We start from the raw sequence: 23,681 nt of genomic DNA on the forward strand, positions 1-23,681 counted from the left end.
TGTTTGAGTACCTCAGGTGCACACCCAAGGTTACTGGGTTACTGATTTGGTCATAGATATGACTTTTACATCACATACTTGCTAGGAGTCCTCCTCCTTCTCCTTACTGTGGTCTAAAATACGCCTCAGCGAATTAACACATTAAATACCCGACTCACACCTGTGCCTCTAAATTCTACAATACATTATTATTATTAATATATATCATATATATAACATATATCGGTGAACATTTTTTCTATATATACATAATTTTCATTTATGGTCATTTCCAAAGATTAATATGCCATCATTATTGTTATATCATGTGTACAGCAATTGTAATAAAAAAAAAAACAAGGACAAGGCTCTAAAAAGTTGCCTAAAATGCAGGTAATTGATCTAGAAAGTATGCACTGAAATACATTTGCATTTCACAACAGTCTCAAGACTTTGCCTAGATTACTGATTTAGTTTTTGCAGGCGTCACGCGGAGACAAAGCCTTCAAGTAGAATAACACATCACAAAATAACAGTATGTTTAAATGTCAACTCCCAGCCACAGTTATCAGCTTGTTTGTTTGTTTTAAGCTGTTTCGCTTTGGAAAGCAGCAAGCTAGTCTTAGCCATCAGTAAATCATAAAGTAGACATGATAAATGCAGTCCTACGGGCCCATGGGATCTGATGGCCCATTTTTTGGCTTCTATGGTGGAGCACCGGAAGGTCATGTCACGCCGGCACTCGGGGGTTGTGTTTACCGGCTGCCAGAGAGGAGGATACAGGTCCCATGTAGCGCTGTGGGAGACCTAGATCCTAACCGTCCTGCTTGCCCGCCGCAGGGCTAAATGAAAGAGAGAAAAAAAACACCTGCCCAGTGCCCAGAACTGCATGTCCTAGGCGTCAGGCGACGAATTGCGCATCCCTGTGCTAAACCCCGATTATAGGCCGCGCCCGCACTTTAAAGACTTAAAATGTGAAAAAAGTGGGCCTATAATCGAGCCAATGCGGTATTTAATTTTTACTTATCCAGAGATAAAACACCCTCCTGAATTTGTAGTCACTTCAGAGGGCAAAACGTTCTAGGCCCAGAAATCAGTGAGAGGAAAAGTATTGTGTTATTTACTCTATTTCAATCTGCATATATTATTAAAAAGGATTAGTGTAAATGTGTATGTGTATGATGACTTGTTTATTAGTGCACTGATGTACTCCCAATCCCATCACATAAGATTCTATCTTATACTATCTGCCTAGCAATTATGTCATCTTTATCCAGTACACATGGATGCAGAAGAGTTAAGAGTCTGTCTGTTCTATTTTATTTATTTCCATAATAAGGCCCGCGATGCTCTTAAACCGGCCCTGGCAATGTGATCCAGACTAAACAGAAGAAAAACAGGTATTTCATAGTCACATAGAAGTTAGAAAGTTGAAACCAGGTGAGTACTTCACTAACATTACTCCACCCTCCAGCATCAGTTGAATCTATAAGCTTTAGGTACATATGGCAAGATCAAAGGATTTAGAGACCATGGCCTGACGTTCCAGAAATGAAGTCTGCTTGCAACATCTGGAAATGATTGCGGTTCACAAAACCTTAAACCTTCCTAGAGCAATGATTGGTAAAAGTATATGGGATAAAGCCCTACAGGTACATCTGGAAACCATAAGGGTGACTTTATGATCGTGCTGAGCAAAATGTCTAGGTAAACAGGCACAGGGAATGCACCATATCGCCACACAGATGCATAACACGTTAAGAAATATGTTTTGCAATACATAATGAAATCTCTCTGTAAGTAACTGCACCAAAAATAACAGACCACCTAATTTTTAAGCCATTTAAAATATTTATATAGTTATTTAATTTCGAGGGTTTTTGGGAGTGTGGTATCAGTTGGCTGCCAAGCTCTGGCAAAACTACACTTTTACTCAAAGTTTCTTTCCGAAATGATCTGCTGATAATAAGCATTGTGTGTGAAGCGGCACAATCAGCCACATGGGTATATGAGCACACTCATTTATGTGAGGGGAAAACATGGTAGGGTGGGTTTGCTGTGTTTATAAGGCAGCAAGAATGTAAATTTATTGGGGGTGTTCAGTTATAAAATGCATATGATGGCTGGAGTGTCCATTTAACCGAACTCCTAATTAGGTTGACAAATACATTAATGTGCTCCACAAGGGAAATACGGGGTACCACATCTGATTCTTGGAATATAGCTTTCATGAGAACAGCTAAAGTAGTAACATAATATTTGAACAGGGTTTTTCGAGCACCGTTAGGTGCAGTTATTGGGGCGACATAAGTAAATAACTTAAGCCTTAAGATCTCGTGCCACTTTGTAAACAGACTCCTGTGTGAGCCTGTGTGAACGGCACACAGCACCATTCTTAATTGCTCTCTATTAACCTTCACTAACAAATGTGTCAACACTATGGTGAATCATTAATTTAGTCAATATAAGCTTATGGCAGGGACAACAGATGTGCGCCTTGTGATACCATTCCCAAGGAAGACAATCAACAAGATAAACAAAATCCACAGGAAACCATTAAAGGGGACCTGATTTCCCATTTGAAAACTTCCAAAAACTGTATTTTGACTATTGTTTGGTGCTACAAGCATGACCACCAACATTGTTTCATGCCAACGTCTGTAGCCATTAATATATTTTCAGGCCTCCCTTAATTTCCAGTTTATGCTCCCACAGTTCTCTCAGCAGCACAGAATCACAATGAGAAAGGGAATAATACCTTTGTGACTTTAGTGACCACGCACAATATCATCACCACTGCAAAGAGTGAAAACTATATTTTTTAAAGTACACGCATACATTTAGGTAAACACAAGGAAAGTATCTCCTCTTTGTGTGCGCAAACACCAGGAAGATTTACTTCCCTTGGTTGTGGTGTCACAGTTAACAACTGTTATCTGCGGTTATTGACGACAATCTCCATGTAATAAATAAATCATTCTATAAACACATTGAAAGAGGGAATGGGGTCATAATCAACTACATTCACTAATTACACAGACATATACAGGTATGTGCAGAACACTAAAAACAATATACTGCACATGCCTCATGCAGGGTATGGGGCACCTTGTTTCTTAGCTTCCTTGCTTTCCCCAAGTGACGTTTCCTCAATGCAGAGTTCAGGGCATGTCAATGATGTGTAAAAAATATGTAACAGAGATGTAACGGAGAAGAATATGAGGTGAGTAGGTAAGGGTGTTTGATGTAAAAGTTAGTTACAAGTACAGGATACATGTGAATCAGAATAAGAAGAATATATGTATGAGAGTAACAGAACATGTATAATGGCTCATAAAGTACCCACATATTAGGTTGGCTGGGAATTTCCAGGACACATATAAATTTCACATATTGCTGGTCAGTACAGGTAAAGTGCTGCCCTGCAGCGTGTGAGATGCTTAACTTGAACATATATACCCATAACGGGGTTTAAAGATGAAAATAAACAATATTTATGACCATCTTTATATTTCTGTTCTATGGATCTGCATGATTATTCCTCCCTTAAAGGGACACTCCAGTCATCATATGCACTTTAATGCATTTAATAGCCTTTACATTTTTGTGGTGTCCTTTTCGGAGATGTATGGGGGATTCAGCAGAAACCCCCCATACGCATTTGCCCCTTGGCACCAGTTCTCCTTTAATACAAGTGTATGCATTCCAATAAACGTAATTAATTCATCTGGGCTTCAAGACACATTAATGGGATGAACTAAAAGAAGGCTACTGCATATGTATGCATAGTTAATAAAAGGTGGCAGGCACTTCAATCAAAAATATAACAAAGTGAGACCATTTTTATTTGGGAATTTTGGTATGCCGTCGTTTAATTAGCAAGTCATAATATCCTAAGGTCTACTCAGAGTGATCAATACTGAAAAATAAAATACAAGCAATTTCCTGATTTATTCTTGTTAAACTACTTTTAGTGGCATTTAGCTTTGTAACACCTTGTTCTGAGCCTACGGCGTGTTAAAGCCTCCCCACCGAACAAGACACGGAGTACCCATTAGGGTCCGAATATCAGAAAAAGCTATAACCTCTAATTATGTCTTTCCGGTCACCTTTGACAACATGTGGTTACCGGATATAAGTTTAATAGGGATAAGCTGATAAATGTGCGCATTCACTTAAAAGATAACCGGTCATTCAGACCACCGTTTCTTTTTTGTTCTTTTTTGCAAAGCAAATCTGTATTCAGTAGTATCAATAACATACATAAAATATAAACATCAAAAAGAACAAGAACAATAGATTACTAAAGGGTTAAACTGTGATGTTGGACTTTCTATAGCATGTTTAATGTTACAAAATGTTGCATATTTTTTACCATCTGCACACACATTGTATGAACTGTTATGGTATGTGCTGCTTACAACATTATGGCTCCATGGAGAGACAGCAGATGGCTTTAACTCTTTAGAGGCACAAGGCAGAGCTGGACATCAGTACATCTTCCAAAGCTCCAGAAGATAAAGGCTACTTTGGATGCAGTGTGTTTTAATTTTGCCTTGTGCTGGCAGGCATATTCACTTGCACTAATACATTTTAGCAGTAAAAAAGTGATCATAATGAAGAATGTTTATCAGCGACTGGGGGGGCAAGACGCTAACATTTATAGTAAAAAGAATAAAATCCAACATAATGAGTTTTTTATGAGATGCTTTATATTTATGAGAGATATGCGTAGTGGTAAATAGTTAGGTATACAGCAAAGTGTGTCTTCTCATTGTAAATCAAGGAAAGTAATCAGAAGGAGGGTTAAGGTGGGAGTGTGTATGTGGGCAGTAACACAGTCATTCGACAAGCCACATTATCATTTGTAACAGCCTGGTTTACAAATGCACTGCATGACCAATGTGAGTTTCAATATAAGGCTTAAAGGGACATTCCACCAATAAGAGTGTTTCATGCTTTAGTTTGGTCCTGCTTTGCAAATGCATGAAGGGATTCTGAAGGATCCCTCCTAAACATTTGTCTCTTTCCCAGCGCCCAGCTCCTAGGCTTGCTGGAAATGCGTGCGCACATGGAGCACCCACCACCAGCTCCAGTGATGGCTTCCACAAGAGTTCCAAGGAGTCCCCTCACCCACGTACATCTGCAGAAAGTGACCCCACTGATTTCAAGGGGAGCTCGTTATGCCAGTGACCATGGCGATTGGGTAGATAGAACTTCTGGGGCTACAGCTTCTCCTTAAGGTATTCATTCAAATGTGCGTTCTTCATTGGTGGGTCTGTGCGACAGAAACAAAACTGCCAGATATACCAGACGTGAGTCCGGATCTACATATGTAGGCGCTACGTAAACATAAGTCAGGGTCGGTCTGTACTGTTGATTTTGCAAGCAAAATATGTCCATCCCCATCTTTTTTGACACAGTAGCAGAAGTGAAACAGTTAAATAAATGTAGTACCTGCAGATCAAGTACTATTAATCAATAACACATTTGATTAATTCTCACCGCTGTTTGCTTACAGTGCTTTCTATCTATACCGTATGTCCATCAAAAACTTCAAAAATAAGTCAAGGCCAACTCATAAAAGCCAATATTTGACAAGTGTGAAAAGACCTTTTATGTACACACAAAGTATAAAATCTTCCTAGCCAGGAATCTTTGTAAAGGCTGTTCTTTTTTCCACGTCTAAAAGGTCAAATAAACAACCAACAATCATCGGAACAGCAGCTAGGAGGTGATTCTTTATCATTATGACATAAGCCTCCATTAACCTTCCATCGCTCGAAAACTGGTCCAGCAATACATCACAAGGAGCCAACATTTTACATGTAGGCAAAGCACACGCACATAGCGAAAAATACATATAACATACTCAAAAGAAGCAAAGGAAAATATAATGTGCAGGCATGAATATAGGCTGTCCTGTACCCTTACATATGGATGCATTTATAAATGTCTACAGAATAACCATAAATTAACAGCCCAATGTACTTACAATATAGGTCTGATATGTATATGGAAATCATACACAGGTTACATTTTACCTCAAAACTAATTATTTGGGGTTCCTAGTGCATCCCATCACCTGATATAATGATGAAAATGAAAAAAAATGAAACTCACTTGTAAATTTATACAATACATTAGCATGTAAATATATGGAGGATGCACACAAAGCCCATCTATGAGACATTACACTACATATCATGCGGTAGGCCCACATAAAAGTCCCATGACTATGCTAATAAAAGCCATTTTTCCATCTAAGGTGCCCCTGCATTTGAGCGCTATAACCATATTGTTGCTTCTCCGGTTTGACGCCCAAATCCTTCGGGTTGCGGGAGCGGGGTCCTGACATGCCCCACTTCCACCCATTTCCCTTTTAAACAAGGGTATAACTGGCATCCTAACCCCACTATAAAGGTTAAAGCTGGTGTTCCACATATACCTTTGTAATTAAATGTGCCATCATTCTCAGTGCCAAACCTTTGCCAGAAGGTATTATTTAATTAGTTTGGCTCCATCTGATTTTTTGCCAGGAGTGACATATGACACATGAATCAGACAAGGGAATGTTGTTGCCATATAAGCCATTCAGAGGAAAGAACAGGATGGCAGATATCCACTGCTAAGCAAATATTGTTTTGTCTAAGGGGAACAGCACCTTTAACTTGTTTTCTGTCTGAGTACATGTTAGGCCTTAGACATAGTTCTCTAAATAAACTCTAACTCAGGTTTCTTTGATAGGATCTATTTTTCTTATAATCATGTTCATTTATACTAATAGTTGCCGTCTGTAACATAATTCAGCTTATCATCCTTTATTCATGTATTTCTCCTGTACTTGTATTAATCATTCAGCCCATCTAGTCTGCCCACTCTCTGTGGCCACAATAAAATGTCTGCAATCTAAAATGCTTGCTTCTAGGTTAACTTCTGCTCTAATGTATATACATGCCAATGTACATATAAAATAAAAACTTGTTGCTATAATAATCACCAATGAACATCTCTCTCTCAAATACATATACAGTATATGTATATATATATATATATATATATATATATATATATATATGTATATATACATTATATGTTTGCCCACTGCAAAGGCATGATCTGTCTATAATTTTAATGTTTTTAACAGTGAAATAAGTATTTGACCCCTTTGCAAAACATGACAATCACAGAGGTCAGACATTTCTTGTAGTTGGCCACCAAGTTTACACACATTTCAGGAGGGATTTTGTCCCACTCCTCTTTGCAGATCCTCTACAAGTCATTAAGGTTTTGAGCAGGGCCGGCCGAAGACTTAACGCCGCCTGGGCCGAAGTTTAAAACGCCGCCCCGCCGACGCCGGTACTTACCTTTAAAAGTCCTGCGGCGAGTCTCCCTGCTCTGCCACGGTGCCGGCTTGTAATGCTGAGCGCCGGAAATTGACGTCACTTCCGGCGCTCTGCATTACAAGCCGGCACCGGGACCGAACAGGGAGACTCGCCACAGAGGAGAGAGAGAGAGGGGCGCCGAGTGGGTAAGCGAAAACCACTCGGTGCCCCTCTCTCTCTCTCTCTCCTCCGCTTCAAAAAAAAAACAAAAAAAAGCGCTTGGGGCGGCAAAGTGCCGCCCCTTCTAAAGGTTTTGAGGCTGAGGTTTGGCAACTCAAACCTTCGACTCCCTCTACAGATTTTCTATGGGATTAAGGTCTGGAGACTGGCTAGGCCACTCCATTACCTTAATGTGCTTCTTCTTGAGCCACACCTTTGTTGTTTTGGGTCATTGTCATGGTGGAATACCCATTCCAACCCATTTTCAATGCCCTGGCTGAGGGAAGGAGGTATACACCCACAGTACATGGCCCCATCCATTGTCACTTTGATGCGGTGAAGTTGTCCTGTCCCCTTAGCAGAAAAATACCCCCAAAGCATAATGTTTCCACCTCCATATTTGACGGTGGGGATGGTGTTCTTGGGGTCACAGGCAGCATTCCTCCTCCTCCAAACACGGTGAGTTGAGTTGATGCCAAATAGCTTGATTTTGGTCTCATCTGACCACTCACCCAGTTCTCCTCTGAATCATTCAGATGTTCATTGGCAAACTTCAGACGGGCCTGTACATGTGCTTTCTTGAGCAGGGGGACCTTGTGGGCGCTGCAGGATTTTAGTCCTTCACAGCATAGTGTGTTACCAATTGTTTTCTTGGTGACTATGGTTCCAGCTGCCTTGGGATAAATGGCAAGATCCTCCCGTGTAGTATGGGCTAATTCCTCACCGTTCTCATGATCATTGAAACTCCACCAGTGAGATCTTGCATGGAGCCCCAGACCGAGGGAGATTGACAGTTATTTTGTGTTTCTTCCATTTGCGAATAATCACACCGACTGTTGTCACCTTCTCACCAAGCTGCTTGGCGATGATCTTGTAGCCCATTTCAGCCTTGTGTAGGTCTACAATCTTGTCCTTGACATCCTTGGACAGCTCTTTGGTCTTGGCCATGGTGGAGAGTTTGGAATTTGATTGATTGATTGCTGATTGCTTCTGTGGACAGGTGTCTTTTATACAGGTAACAAACTGAGATTGGGAACACTCTCTTTGAGAGAGTGCTTCCTAATCTCAGATCGTTACCTGTATAAAAGACACCTGAGAGCCAGAAATCTTGCTGATTGATAGGGGATCAAATACTTATTTCACTGAGTAAAATGCAAATCAATTTATAACTTATTTGAAATGCGTTATTCTGGATTTTTTTTTATGTTATTCTGTCTCTCACTGTTCAAATAAACGTACCATTAAAATTATAGACTGATCGTGTCTTTGTCAGTGGGCAAACGCACAAAATCAGCAGGGGATCAAATATTTTTTTCCTTCACTGTATATATTGTACACAATATTTGGAAAACACACTGCCAAGTCTATATAACAGAACAAGGGTCAGTGTGTTTTTATACATTTGGGAATTTATACATTTTTTTCGCTAACAAATTTAGTGTTGATGTTGACTTTTAGGAAAGAAGCATATACCGTATTGGCTCGAATATAGGCCGCACTTTTTTCCCCCACTTTAAGTTTTTAAAGTGGGGGTGCGGCCTATATTCGGGGTCTAGCGCCCGACGCCCGGGACATGCAGTCCCGGGCGCCGGGCAGGCAGCGGGGTTAAGATACAGATCCCCCGCAGCGGTGCAGGGGACCTGCATCCTTCTCCCCGATACGCTCAGACAGCCTCCCCTGCCAGCACTTCCCACGGGGGGGGGGGTGCCGGCACGGGAGGTTATCTAAGCGTTATCTGCCGCTGTCCTCCCTCCCCGCGATCCGCTGCCCTCCCTCCCCGAGATCCGCTGCCCTCCCTCCCCGAGATCCGCTGCCCTCCCTCCCCGAGATCCGCTGCCCCCCTCCTCGACTTACCGGAGCAGACTCCCGGGTGTCTTGCGGGGCCGGCGGGAGACATTTACGCAATACGCGCATGCAACTTCCGGTACCGGAAGTTGCATACGCGTATTGCGTAGATGTCCCTCGCCGGCCCGGCAAGACACCCGGGAGTCTGCTCCGGTAAGTCCCTCCTCGGGGAGGGCAGCGGCAGCGGATCGCGGGGAGGGAGGGCAGCGGCAGCGGATCGCGGGGAGGGAGGGCAGCGGATCGCGGGGAGGGAGGGCAGCGGATCGCGGGGAGGGAGGGCAGCGGATCGCGGGGAGGGAGGACAGCGGCAGCGTATCGCGGGGAGGGAGGACAGTGGTAGCATATCTCGGGGGGGGAGACAGAGTGGCAGAATGTTTTTTTTTTTTTTTGGTGCTTTTTTTAAAGAAAAAAAACTTTTTCTTTAAAAAAGCACCAAACTTTTAGGGTGCGGCCTATATACGGGGGCGGCCTATATCCGAGCCAATACGGTATATAAAAATATCCTTTATGTATGTGTATGTGTTATTTTAACTTAAACACAGGCGCCTGTGTAGGCATATATCAATGGACATAGTGCTATACATATTAACATTTATGTATAATTATATAATTGGTGCAATTGGTAGTATTTTTAGATGGCTATAAATTTTATGAGCTATATGGTTTTTTTTTTCTATTATCCAATAAAACCACAAATTTCCAACCAAAAATGTCTTATATAAACTGTTACTGGGAAATGTGTGAATAATGAATAAAGAATTGTATATTACTTTGCAATCACTGGTATACATTTAGCAAAAAGATGAAAAATCAATACTGTGGAATTACGATACGAAACCAAAAAACACACCATCAGTATAAAATAATAAAGTGTCTCGGCAAACTGAACCACATGACGCTGATCTCATGGAGATTTACATGCTGTCAAATAAAATTAAAATAAAATTAACATGGACAGTGATAAGACATGCAGCATGTTTCATCCTGATTTTTCTAAGCAGCTCTGGGAACAGAGAAGCTTAATGATCCAAATACGAATGGCCTCCAAGCTTTGCATTGCAAGAAATCAAGTAAAAAGTTAAGCTGGACATAAATTCATTCTTCGATTAATTATCAATGTGAAATGGAGGAGGGCTTATATAAATTAAAAAGGGAAATGTAGCCAATATACAGCTATATGGTCCATTTAGATATATGCAGATAGATAAAAATGTTATAGAAATTCAAGCCTAAGAGTATCTAAGGATTATTTGATCAAAAATAAATATAATATGTTTATACCCCCCATGAGAACAGCCCCCTAGCTTCCATACCATACATTTTTTTTCTTTCCTATTTTTGTACCTCTGATATGAGGCTACCTAAGACTCTGGTCTAAGTAATCAGAAAATAAATAAAGAGATATTTCTGTAGTGCACACATCTATCTGAACAGTTGGCTACTAAGTGAGCAATAACAATATTCCTTTATCCCTCAGTACTACAAATGACCTATCAAGCTTTGACACTCTCTCAAAAAAAGTTACTCATGCAACATGACGGGGTAACTGAGATCGGTTTGACTTTTGGCATAAAGACATGGAACAAATGTTAGGGGCTTACTGTTTTATCTAACTCACAATACACTTCTCGGAGAATAATCGCTTGTTTAGACGGTTCAACAAACCTAACAAAACTAACTGCTTGGAAATTAATCTTCCATGACAAAGTCAAGCAATTACCTATAGATTAGTCTACAATGACTCCTTTATCCCGTCAGTGAGCTGACATAATAAGGATTAGGGATTCCCATTCTCCCATTCTCTTTTTCGGCTCCTGTTGCAAGACATTTCATTGCACAAAAAAGTAGAACCAGTAAGTTAGTAATTCCATCATTTGGTCACAATGCACAAATACAAAAATAATTTCTGTGCTCACAAAAGGCCAATTCACTAAATCCATGAATCTCCCAGGATCTCCCAACTGCTTGACAAACATCACTGTTACCAAGATGATGCCAGATGACACATTACTGTCTTTTAAAGCACATCTGTATCATTTCCATTGTGGTCATGGTCAAGTTTTTTGAGAATCAAAGCATTTTGTCAAAATGAATCCTTCAAGCAACCAATCAGTCGTCGGACCACACGGGATGAGGGCAGCTGCAGAGCTGCAGCTTCTACCTCCGGTAAGTCTTGTTTTTGTTGTTTTTTGAAGAATGTCAGTATACTGTCCCAGTAGCACGGGTTTCTGTTTCTGCCCTTCATGGTCATTTTGAACATTTCGGTTTCCCATGCTTCATTAGATCATGCCAGTTATTTCACAGTTTGCTCTTCTAGCAGCTAATTATCTTAACTGCTTCATTTGACACTGTGACAAAAGTACATTTAATGTAAAAAGGACGAGATTTTGATGTGTGTGACCAATAAAATCTACCTACATTTTATTAGAATCCTCCTTTTTTTCTGAAATGGTTGCTATAATAGTATAATAATAGTATAATAGTATAGTAATAGCTGCCATCAGCTGGTTAGTAGTTGATTTCTAGCTAAGTGCTATGTCAAACGAATATGAGTCTATACACTTGGGAGCATGGTTAGAGGCAAGGCTCACGACAGGACCTTACCCGTCCAGCCACCTTGTGATGTGTCGAGGCAGAATGCTGGGATATGATGTAATATTGTGACTCTCCAAACATCACAATGTGAATACATGGGAGCCAGCAAAAGCTAATGAAGGTGTCTTCCACAAACATTGCGGACATGTAAAATAATTGAGGTCTGTTATTTTAATGAAGGTGTCTTCCACTAACATGAATGGTATTTTTACCAAAGAAAAATGAAACTTTAAAAACTTTGTTTTAAGAAATTGTTCTAACACCCTTGGTGTCATGCACATGGCCAGTGTTGTAACCTTTTGTTCACTATAGCTCTTTTAGGCCATCCAACTTGCCCAAATATTTAAAATATGTAGCCCTCCAGCCAAGAGTTTCAATCCATACACACTGCTTTGTAAAATCACTTAAAAGCACTAAGGAAATGAGAGGTCACATTACGCTCATGTGGCCATCACAACACTCTTATACTGAATCAAACACAATGAAAATGAATGTTCCCTACACTCATAGCATTATTGGAAAACCTCTTCCAAGTTCTTACTTTAACTCCAGTTGGGGTGAAAACTGACTAATGAAATAATCGAGTAAAATGTGGTGGTATTTATCCATGCCTGGAGCAAATATACAATATACCAAAAAGTCACTCATATGAAGTGGTCAGAGTCACAGTTACAACAAATGAGGAATATTACACGGAGACTCTTGGCCCCAATCCCTGTCAGTGAAAACATTGCTATATATTCCGATTAGTCTTGTCTGCAGATTGTAGAGGGCCCGAATGTTAATGGACCTTCTTACTCCACCAGTGACAAACCTACCACTGGTTATAGCAGATGGGGCCAATAGGTTGCTCTCCAGCTGTTGAGGAGATACAATTCCCATGGTGCTGGCTAGTTTCGTACTAGATAAGGAGCTGATTAAGCATTAATTAATTAAGGGAGTTACAGTTTCACAATAGCTGGGGAGCTACGTGCTCGCTAACCCTAATTTGAAGGCTATGATGTGTGTGTTGCAATGAGTTTTCGACCAAAATTAATAGCGTAGCACTTCAACAAACACTTTGCGATTGCCAAAATGAGTTCATTAACAGAGAAAGTACCATAAATCATGTCCCTGGCAGTTAACTCAAATGCACTTGTCTTTAAGCTCTCTCTTAAGAAGCAAAGAAAAATATGCCTAATCACAAAAAGGAAAACTTAGCAACCATTTAAAAAGGATACACCATCTGATTTCTCCTAATGCTGTTGACGTTTACTCCTGTGTTACAAAGATGTGTTACATAACATAACAGATAGTCTGGCACATCTATCCCATGTTCCTTGTGTTACAGATGTCCAATCGGCCAGCCAGCTGAAAGTTGCTAGCTAAGCATAAAATCTCCGTATAACGTGAACGTGCTGTTACGGCATATTTTGGTAACAATGAAGGGCCATTTAAAAAAAAAACGTGCTGTTCCTCACAGACAGAACCTATTCTGCTATACCACATGGAAACTGACTAGAAATATTAATGTTCTAAACCCCCCAAATGTTGGGGTAACGTTTTTGATATTCAACGGCGCTAGCTCGTAGCAAATCATTAAATTAATCTGACAGTTTCTGTGGTATGGTCCAACACAGGCAGGTTTATGAACAAAATAAATCATGTGGATTATATACAAAATGATAATCTCGCTCCAAACGTTTATTTTGTCTACAAGGGATTCTTTTACATTTTTTTTTCTTTTTTTGCTAGTCATTGGAAGTGATACCAGTGTTGGCTTAAGAAACGTAAGTCGTGAAACAGGAAGACCAAGTGTTTTAGGAAACACAAAAGAAAAGAGACTGGTTGGGAGGAAAATTTATGTAAGTGAAAGACTGTAGCGAGACGTAAAGCATCAACTCAGGAACTGTTAACAATGTAAAGAGATTGGTGAGGAAACAGGATAATCAGAGCTGGGGAGGGAGGAAAATACATATACTCTCCAAGAAAAAAAATATTAATATAGTGAATCATAATAGAAAAGGAAATAATCGGACAAACAGGATGGCATGCCTGCTGTTTAATTCCTTGAATGACTGGTGTATTAAGACGCAGCAGAAAGCTGGCGATAAGCCAGACAAAAAGCAACAAATGCCATTCATCTTTAAGATACAGTAAAAGAAACATTATGACGCAAGCATGAACTTCATTCATTTACCTTGAAAGGGACAATCCAGACATCATAGGCACTTTAATGCATATGATGACTGTGAGGTCCTTTTAACTTTACGTACTACACGGGGGAATTCTCCACAATGTGCCATCAAGCTGGAATAGGTGGACAATGGCAGTACAATTAACTATTGGTGTTCACTGGAAGACTATAAAAACAACTGAAACAGTCTGAGGTAGTGGTGTATTTTTGTAGGAGTCTCTGCTTTACATCATCAAGCATCCCCAACCTCTCCTTAGGTCCTACTTTGAGAAGTGTCTCTTCCTCAATGCAGCAGGTTTGTTGCCTACTGAGCAGATGCTGGTGTAGGATAGGACACTGTGTCCCTACTAGAGAAAGCCCAACAGTCTCATAAGAGTTCTTTGCACCCCAACCAGTTCCCCCTCAGGTTGAGCCTTTTGAGTTTGAGCGGCTATGGGACTTTCTGATGATCCTCCAAGACCAGGGCCAGACTATAAGGGTACACACACAGGATATTAAAGACAAGCCGAGGTCAGGAAGCCAGAGTTCAGGGTAATCGATATATAGATTAACTTGAACTCTGGCTTCCTGACCTCGGCTCTCAGATATATATCAGAGCAGGGGTCAGGAAGCCAGAAAACAGGTAGTCAGGGTGGAGCCGGATCAAATAAATAGGATCAATAACAGATAAGTCATTAGGACAGAACATGCTATGGCAGGCACAGAAATGACCATCAGAGGGCAAACTAGTGTGTTACTGGGGTTTATATAGAAAATACCACACGGATTGAGAGGAGAACACTGAATACATAAACAATAACACATGCAGCTCTAGCTTTGCGTGTACCATAGCACATGTAACATGGTGTATAGCTGCATCCCACACAGAGATTTTCAAGCTCTCTGGCGCACTGTTTCTATGTAACTGCTGCGGTACATGCCTGCGATTCTGCCAAGTTTACAACGGAAAAGCTTTGGTTAGGCCCGTTTTCAGATAATATTGACGTATTACCAAATACCGAAAAATTGCAGTCTAATGATAGATTTGCACGTCTTTCTGACAGATTGTTTGAACTCACACTTTCATATCATCCGCCAGGTGTTCACTGTCTTACATTCAGCATGTTCTAAGGTGGATTTAAGTTGTTAGACACCCAAAAACACATATTTCACCCAACCTGGCACCAAAAACATTGCCGGGAGTGAGCTTTGATTCACTGCTTTAATTCCAGCCATAAAATTTAGGTAATTGTCTATTTATTACACGATTATAATTACTTGCTTTGATCCTGAACAGGTTTTATTTTTTATGAGTTGGCAACATCCCGATTTAATACATATTTGAAACATCTATATGATTAATACTTGTTAGAATACTAAGTTGCTGCATAGGTTTGTTTGCCAAATATGTGATATTGGGTTATTTAAATAACTAAATGTACCAGTACATACATGAAAATAGGAAATGATTAGAATACATCTTTTTATATGTATAAATATATTTGTTTGTTTGTTTGTTTTACTGAATACAACACAAGACACTTTGCGTAAACTGTACTGTTGTGTGAACTGAAAATGATACAACTTTGTTCCAGGTAACCAACCTGTGGGTGTAAATGGATACCCTCAATTTAGCAGATGGAGTGAAAGCAGACTCCTGGGTCATGCTGTTAATTGTTTATTAGTCTTTATTCTAGCCTTGGCTACATATGCATTCACATTTTCCAGGGAAATCAAATAATGTTATACTTAAATATCAGTGTTATCAGTGTATATGTTATCAACATGCTGTGCTATTCAAGCAGGGTGAGGCAGGTGAGGGCAGGAACCAAACACAATGCATGTCAATGATCTCACAATGAATGATCTTAACAATTAAAACTAAAGGCCTTAAAGAGGAACATCCACCAAAATACTGTTCATACTAGTTTCAGGTTAAAAATAAGTATTCGAAATATTATGCTGGGTTTTAAACAGTTCTAGTTTTTGCATTGATGCCTATTTCCCTTTGGATGTGTTCTAGTTCTGTTATTTCAATCTACATCCTGACGCTTTATAATCAGAATGACACTGTCTTAATCACCCAGCCAGACTCTCTCTGACTAGCGAAGGTCTATGGAGGAAGAGACTTCATTGCCATAAATTAGATCAATGTGGTGCTTGAGCAAGGATAGTCATCCAAAATATCACATGACTGACAACAATGGCTGCCTCCGGTCTATTGGAACAAAATGAGATAAAAATAGATTTTTTACAGTACACATCATTGTATTTTACGCTCAAAGAGAAAAAAAATATTTTCATGGGAAAACGTTTCAGTCATTTTAGGATGACCCACTTTTCATATCAATTGGTGCTTCCTCAAAGCTCATTCAAGGCTGCTCACTGGCCTTTTTTCCAGCATGGCCTCCATTTGTCCTAGCACGTATCTCTTGGTTCCAAAACAAACTTCAAAGTTTTAAATTACATTCTCCCATCCTCCCACCGGCCAGTGCTTTCACCGGTATCGCCAGAATGGTATTTCACAATCAGAACTCCAGAAAAGTTATGACATGTCATAAACACAGGTCTTCCATTTGCCACGCTTAAAACGAGCTTTAAAACTAACAAAACTCTTAGCAAAGTTTTGTTTTTCCAAATGGAGATCTTTACGCTGCAGCTGTTCACGTGGCAGGCTGGACAAGAAGCAGCTGTCAGCAAAAGCTGAGCATTGTGGGAGAGGTAATGTCCAAATCCACGCTATGCAACATCATCTACTCAGTTCACATGTTCAAGCGGCATACATTGTGTGTCCTAATCACTTAGACATGTTACTGTGTAACATATAGATAAGCATATAGGTTTTTATATCGGTTAAAGAGAAAGTCCCTATGCTCTCTATGAGAATAAAATAGAGTGCTGTATACAGTAATATAAGTTAGTGTTGACAAAAACCTGGTTTTATCTATTTTTTTCCAATAAACCGTCTTTTATGTGCAGCCCTAAAGTCGGCCATTGTTGTCAGTCATGTGATAGTGTGGGTGAGTTACCCAGCGCAATCACCACAACACATGGCTCAGTGTTTATGGGGATAGTAATGAAGTCCGTTGCTCCATAGACTTTCATTAGTCAGAGTGTCCGACTGGTTGATTAAGACTGAGCCATTCTATTATTTACCACAGGCGGTAGGAGTAATTATGAGCCGGGGTGTTTGTCTAGCAGCTGCACAAACTGGAAAAATGTAAAACATTATAAACTCAGATGAGAAAACCTCTCCAGTCCCAATTTATAACGTGCTATTTACTAAAGTGTAAAGAGTCTGCTTTCTCTAGCTCAGCACATGCTTTCAGGTGGGGTTAGACTTCAGAATCAGGGGAATTACATTTTCTCTCTAGCAGCAGGGGCAATCCTGTTATTTTACAAGGACTTTAAATAAAACAAAAAAATGCAATTTATCGGTAACTAAGACTAACTAAAAACAGATGTATATAAATCCATGGATTATAAATTCAGCTCTGTACATGTTGGTCTGGACAATTACATCAGATGGGAATGATGCCAGGATATACAATCCCCCAATCGCGGCATACCATGGCAGACTCAACTCCAATAATCCCTACACCAGACTCGGCATACTCACGCCAATTAACACTATATATCTCTATATATCTCTCCAAAATAGTTTTTTTCTGATCTTTTTTTCTGTCCATCAGAAATATATACTGTACTTAGACTGCTTTAAATGGAAAAAAATTTAACAAAATACTAACCAAGGGTCACAAGTTTAATGATTGTTAAAATAAAACATAGTTTACAATCAAAGTGCATCATGTCTTTATATGATCTAATGGCAGCATTGAACAGAATGACTGAAGAGTATTTTAAGAGAAAATGAGCAACTAATCTTCCATAGCTGCGGTACAAAATATTCAATGTACACAAAAAAATAATATATATATATATATATATATATATATAGACACCATATAAGCCCACACACTGTTGAGTGCATGAGTAGTATTAGGCAATGCTACCAGGGTGTGGATAGCTAAAAAGTACACCCCAAAAACTGCTGGAGACGTGTGATAAGTGGCAAGTAGAGTTCACACACACACAACTGAGTGGTGTAGAATAGTGCACTCGTCACTTAACTCTCTAAGTGCTAGACTATATAATAAAAATAATAATAATAATAATAATAATAAAATTAATCGTAGCACAACCAATGAGAACCCGTTAAATGTGACTAATGTCTAATGATTTGGTAGAAAGTGGAACGCTATTATACGGTGTACATATTTGCGGTAGAGAAATCGGAAATTACTACGGTAAATTGTCCATTTGCCTAGTTTATATTTCTGTTTAGAAAATGAAACCGCTGTTTCCTTTAAGACAATTAATTTGGATAGGATTCTTAATTGATGTCATTTCCCATGTGCACAGCACAGTCCATACCTAGGCACTACTTACATATATTGCCCTTATTTAGTCTACGTTTTACAAATAATAATTTCCAAAAGTATTACATCACCTAAAAAGGGCAAAATGATATCATGCATTTTTTTACCTATACCTAGAACCCCTATGTTTTCTATTATCCTTTCAGAGGAGCGAGCAATATGCCTAAATAGTTAAATGTATTAAAGCCCAGGAGAAAATCTCATCAGGCTTGTGTTTTATAAATATATATATATATATATATATACTGTATGTTCTCCTTCAATCTGGGAACGTAATTACATTTACAGCGGAGGAGGGATGCAGACAAGGAATTTGATGACTGATGACATTTCCATAGCAAACAGATAAAAAGAGAATCATTACCAGACTATCATTTATTTAAAAGTCAATTCACTCCATAACACAGTCCAGTACAAACAAATATTGTTTCAGAAAAAATAATAACACGAGTGAGACTTGCATTAACTTAAGTAAATACACAATAATCTCAAAGAGTAAGAGTGTTTTCGTTTTTAGCGACCGCAGAGCATGTGGTTCCTTTTGATTTAAAAGGCTGATGTCATATATATATATATATATTATTTTTTTTATGGAATATTTTTGTTTCCAGACTGTGACTGCTGCAAATGTCCTGGTTTGCACCTACTTGCTTGTGGCTACATGTAATACCCTTGAAAACTGGATTCATATGTAAGGCATGTATTCATACATTGTGCTCGCTCTGAATGCAAGCCTTGGACGTCTGCTTACTTTTCCGAGACGAAAAATAAGGACAAAAAGAAAAAGGTGGGGGAAAAAATTTACTTGGTAACAAAAAAAGTACCAAACCCTTAAATACATAAAGGGAGGGGAGTTTATTTTCAAAGGAACAGAAGCGATAGCGCTAATAATCTAAAACTAGAGGCTCAAGTGTAGTTGGTGATAAGTGGAACTGCCTCCCAGCAGAGGTGGTAGAGGCTAATACAGTGAGGGAATTTACACATGCATGGGTTAGGCGTAAAACTTTCCTGAATCTAAGAAATGGCCAAGGACTGTTTAAAGACAAACTGTCAGACTCGTGGGGATAAAACGGCTCTGCATACCCTTGGCCTTGTGGCACAAAAACGGTTAAGCCACTCCAGTGTCTGATAAGTAGCGATATATTGCTTAGCACTGCAGTCATATGATGGATGCTTTTATTGCTTTGTACTTGTTTACGGCTGTTATGCACCAATAGTAATTTCGCAAGAAATAAATTGGTAAGATATATCCACGTACTCCTGTGATCCTTACAGTGGCCGCCTAAAGAAGAATATAAAAAGTCCACACCGTTGACAGTTGCAGTTGGGGGGATTCAAGTCAATCACCATGACTGTACTGCACACCAGAATATGATGGCGCTATATAACACAATAAATAATAACATCATTAAAGAATCCCGTTTTAAGTGTGAAATCTTGCCTCACTCCCTTTTTGCAATGGAATATAATCCGCACTCTGTGCTGTTCTATTTTGGCACTCGGTTCATTTCTGTTGGAAGTATTTATGTGCCGAGTATAAGGAGCAAAGCCCGTGCCTCCCAGGCCTGCACAGAGCCCAACAGATCAATACACAGAAGGGAAACAGATACTGCTGACCATCCGCAGAACAAAAGGCTTCCCGCAGAAGCAATCTATCTCTTCCTACCCCGAGTGGGGGCAAAAAAGAGTATTACTCCCTCTATAGCATATGTTAGTATCTAAATCAATCCTAGCAGCTCACACCGGCTCCGAAACTCAAATCTAAACACCGTCTAAAAATAAAACCAGTCTAAATATTGGCTTGAGACTTGTCGTACTGTACTAAGGAGGCGCATGAGTGGAGGAAGCATCAATTAATTCATTAAGCTATCTGAGGATAGATAGATAGATAGTTACAGTAAGATACATAACAATGCGTTTTTAATATGTATGTTTATAAACACACACACATATTTAATACAGAAATGATGCTTATATATATATATACAATGTATATAAATGTTTATATATAATGTATATGTAATGTAACTTATGCTTATATAAACATGCATATATATTTATATATATATATATATATATGCATAATTTACATGTTACATATACATACATACTTACCTTTTTAAACGTATAAGATCAGTCAAGTGCATGACAATTGGATGTTAATCAGTAAATCATATTTGTACAGATCAGAAAGTTGGGCTCTGGTAGGGTAGCTATTGTACAGCGCTGCGGAATAGGAAGGCGCTATATAAAACAATATCATTGTTATTATTAATAAATAATATAAGCCTGTGTGGCAGTAGGTACCTGAATGGGTACTTGTTGCACCTCTATGGCCTTCATCCTAAAGTGGCAGCTATTGACACCGCTAACATATATTTTACAGAATTAAATAGTGAGAAGTAACTGTTTGAGGGGCACATTCAGCTGCAGCTTGTGCTCAGAGCTCCACTTGGACACTCTTTGCACTTGTCCTGCGTGGGCTCCCCAGCAGTACTCCTTACCTGTCTTAAACATCAGCTGAGGGTCATCTGCAGATCCAAACACCTCGATCAAGGAGACAAACAACACCCCGCACGCGTTCTGGATTCCGAAAACCGACCCATTACACCACATGGCAGCCAACATGACAATCCATCCCCATCCTCCTTCAGGGGGCTCAAACGCCTTGCCCTCCGCAGAGGGGTCCAAGGGGTTCTCTGGATCGCCATCACTGGTCTTCTCCTCTCCATCCACCAGCCCTGAGCCCCACTCCCCATTCTCCTTCTTCTCTTTCACATTGAGGGGTGAGCTTTCGGCAGCCACTGCTGCTTCATCATCTTCTTCTACATCTTTTCTACCTTCCTCACCAGGAGGGTCTTCATCTGGGGCACCAACAGGGTCTTCTCGTGGGACATTAGGAGGCAACTCTTGCCCACCCAGCGCTCCCTCACCATGCTCTCTCTCTTCTGTCATCTCTATGATTTGCAGCAGAAAGGGTAGAGGCAAAAGCTAATAACAGGAAGAGGCAGCTGCAAAATATGTTCTCATGCACTGACACCGATCAGCTTTCTGAGCCGCAGCATAAAGCAGTCCTTGTACGTATATCTAGATCAACATATATGTGGAAAAAAATAACTTGCCCCTTGCTTTATATGACCCCAGATTGCCGGCAGCCGGCTGTTACAGACCCTGAAGAACTGAAGCTTTGCCTCTTTTTCTTGTCTACCTGCTTAGGTCCTGCCCCCTCTCGTGTCCTGGCTTCTGTCACCTCGGACACGCTGCTTGCCTGTTGACTTGATCGAAATCCCATGTTTTTTTTAAGGGGAAAAACCTCTGGACTGGGCGTGTCTGCCGGTGGAGGGAGGTCCCAGAGAAGCCCCGCCCCTCTGTGATAGTGTCTGTCACTCAGAGGAAAGGGAGGATGTATACTGTATGTGGCGGGGAAACTCTGAGAGAATGGAGAGTTACAGCGTTCTGAGGGCATTAGCTGAAGTATTGTGAAGAGGAAGTGTATTGAGCACTTAGAATGTGCAGGAAGTGTCATGTAAACTAAACCCCTCCAGCGCTGAGCTCAGAAATGCAGGGTCAGCTGTTATGCTCTCAAGTTATCAATATACTTATTCGGGTGTCCTTTCTGTGTAAAGAATGGGGGTGAAAAGAAAGAAAAAGCATGTCTGTTCATAGAATATTGTGCACTGTATGATTCTTAAAAAGGGGGCTATGTCCCGCATATGAGGCGCTCAGCGCAGGCTGATACTCGGGAAGCATTCCTCAGAGAATGGATGGGCTTGTAGCTGTGGGAATGGTTGCGGAATACCATACGAAGGGCAATGCCTCTGGCATGGTGAAGCAGGCTGGGGTTGAATATGGGATGGGAGGGGCGAAGCTGCACACAGAAGAACTGCCATTTTTTTTTATATTTAAAATTTGGACCATATATCTTTTTTGGGGGGGTGGTTATTGGTTATATGTTCACGTTGATTATACTCAATGGAAGGGTCCCTAAGAAGGCTGGACAGCTTTTTGTCAGAGGAGAGATTTATTCCATAGGCCTCCTCTGGAACCAAAACAGTTTTTCTTGCGTCTTATGTACTACAATTCAAATTGTACATAACAGTAGTTGATACTCTTGCTTTTCTTTTGTTTTTCACTTATTTAACTATAATCTGTGATAGACAGTAATCAAGACATTACTAGCTCTCGAGTAACATATAAGCGATGTTATTGTTACATCGAGTAACATATAAGCGATGTTATTTAAAACAGTTACTAAACAGTTTTGCGCTGAGGCTGGTTTCTTATTTTAGTCAGTATTAAACAGCACTATTGTCAGCCAAAATTAATCGCTTCTATCTATTTTCCCCAGTTTTAGCAATTTTTGTTCCCTAGTATGGCAGTGTCTACCCCACTAAAATATATAACAAATACATATATTGTCATTACATCAACATGTAGTGATCACTACTTCAAGTTGTTTGTAGTGTTACTGATGTAGGCCCCCAATCTTCATGGATTATGGATCTATGTGTTTTGCACATAAATATACTTGGATTTTGCCCTCTTAGTACATACTATTTACCTAGATAATTGCCCAGTATAATGGCATTTTGTAACACTTTTCTATATGAAGATAAAACTATTAAAACTGTTAGCATTTTTTCACAGGAGAGCGATTAAATATTAATTCTAGTTACGTGTAACTGACCCAGAACTTGATATTGAAAAACTTAATACAGTTATCTTATGTGTTTCCAATGAAAGCATAAGTAACTAGAAAAAATTGAGTTTGCTTGGACTGATTTTATTCATACACTAGACATACATTTCATATACAAGGCATGCTGTGACACAAACATCAACAGCTTCACCATGTATACACAGGCACATGATTTGAACAATCAACATCTTTCACATCACAAACACTCATTTGTAAGTACTCTACTGTGTTGCAGCATAGCACCAACAATCAGTTACATGTTAGTCTGTAACATATAAAAAAGCAACAGTAATGACCTGGGGTTGAGGGAATTGGATGAGAGATGGTGTGGTGGTTAGTCTTCCTCCTTGAGACTGTCAATGATGGAGTAGTCTCTAAGCAAGGTGAGGATCAGCCTGCAACATTCTTGGACAGTGATCTGGCAG

The 23,681-nt window shown here is 39.8% G+C and overlaps 1 protein-coding gene across 1 annotated transcript in view; it reads right to left on the bottom strand.

Annotated features, from left to right (window-relative positions):
* Positions 1 to 21,892, bottom strand: part of SLC16A10 (solute carrier family 16 member 10) — a 43,451-nt gene extending 21,559 nt beyond the window's left edge. Inside the window, exon 1 of the mRNA XM_053460050.1 lies at positions 21,062 to 21,892. Coding sequence (XP_053316025.1) covers positions 21,062 to 21,512 — 451 coding nt within the window. The 5' untranslated portion in view covers positions 21,513 to 21,892. The remainder of the gene's footprint in view (positions 1 to 21,061) is intronic.
* Between the last annotated feature and the right edge of the window lie 1,789 nt (positions 21,893 to 23,681).

This window comes from Spea bombifrons, chromosome 3 (genome assembly GCF_027358695.1).
Source record: "Spea bombifrons isolate aSpeBom1 chromosome 3, aSpeBom1.2.pri, whole genome shotgun sequence".
In the NCBI taxonomy this organism is placed as follows: Eukaryota; Metazoa; Chordata; class Amphibia; order Anura; family Pelobatidae; genus Spea; species Spea bombifrons.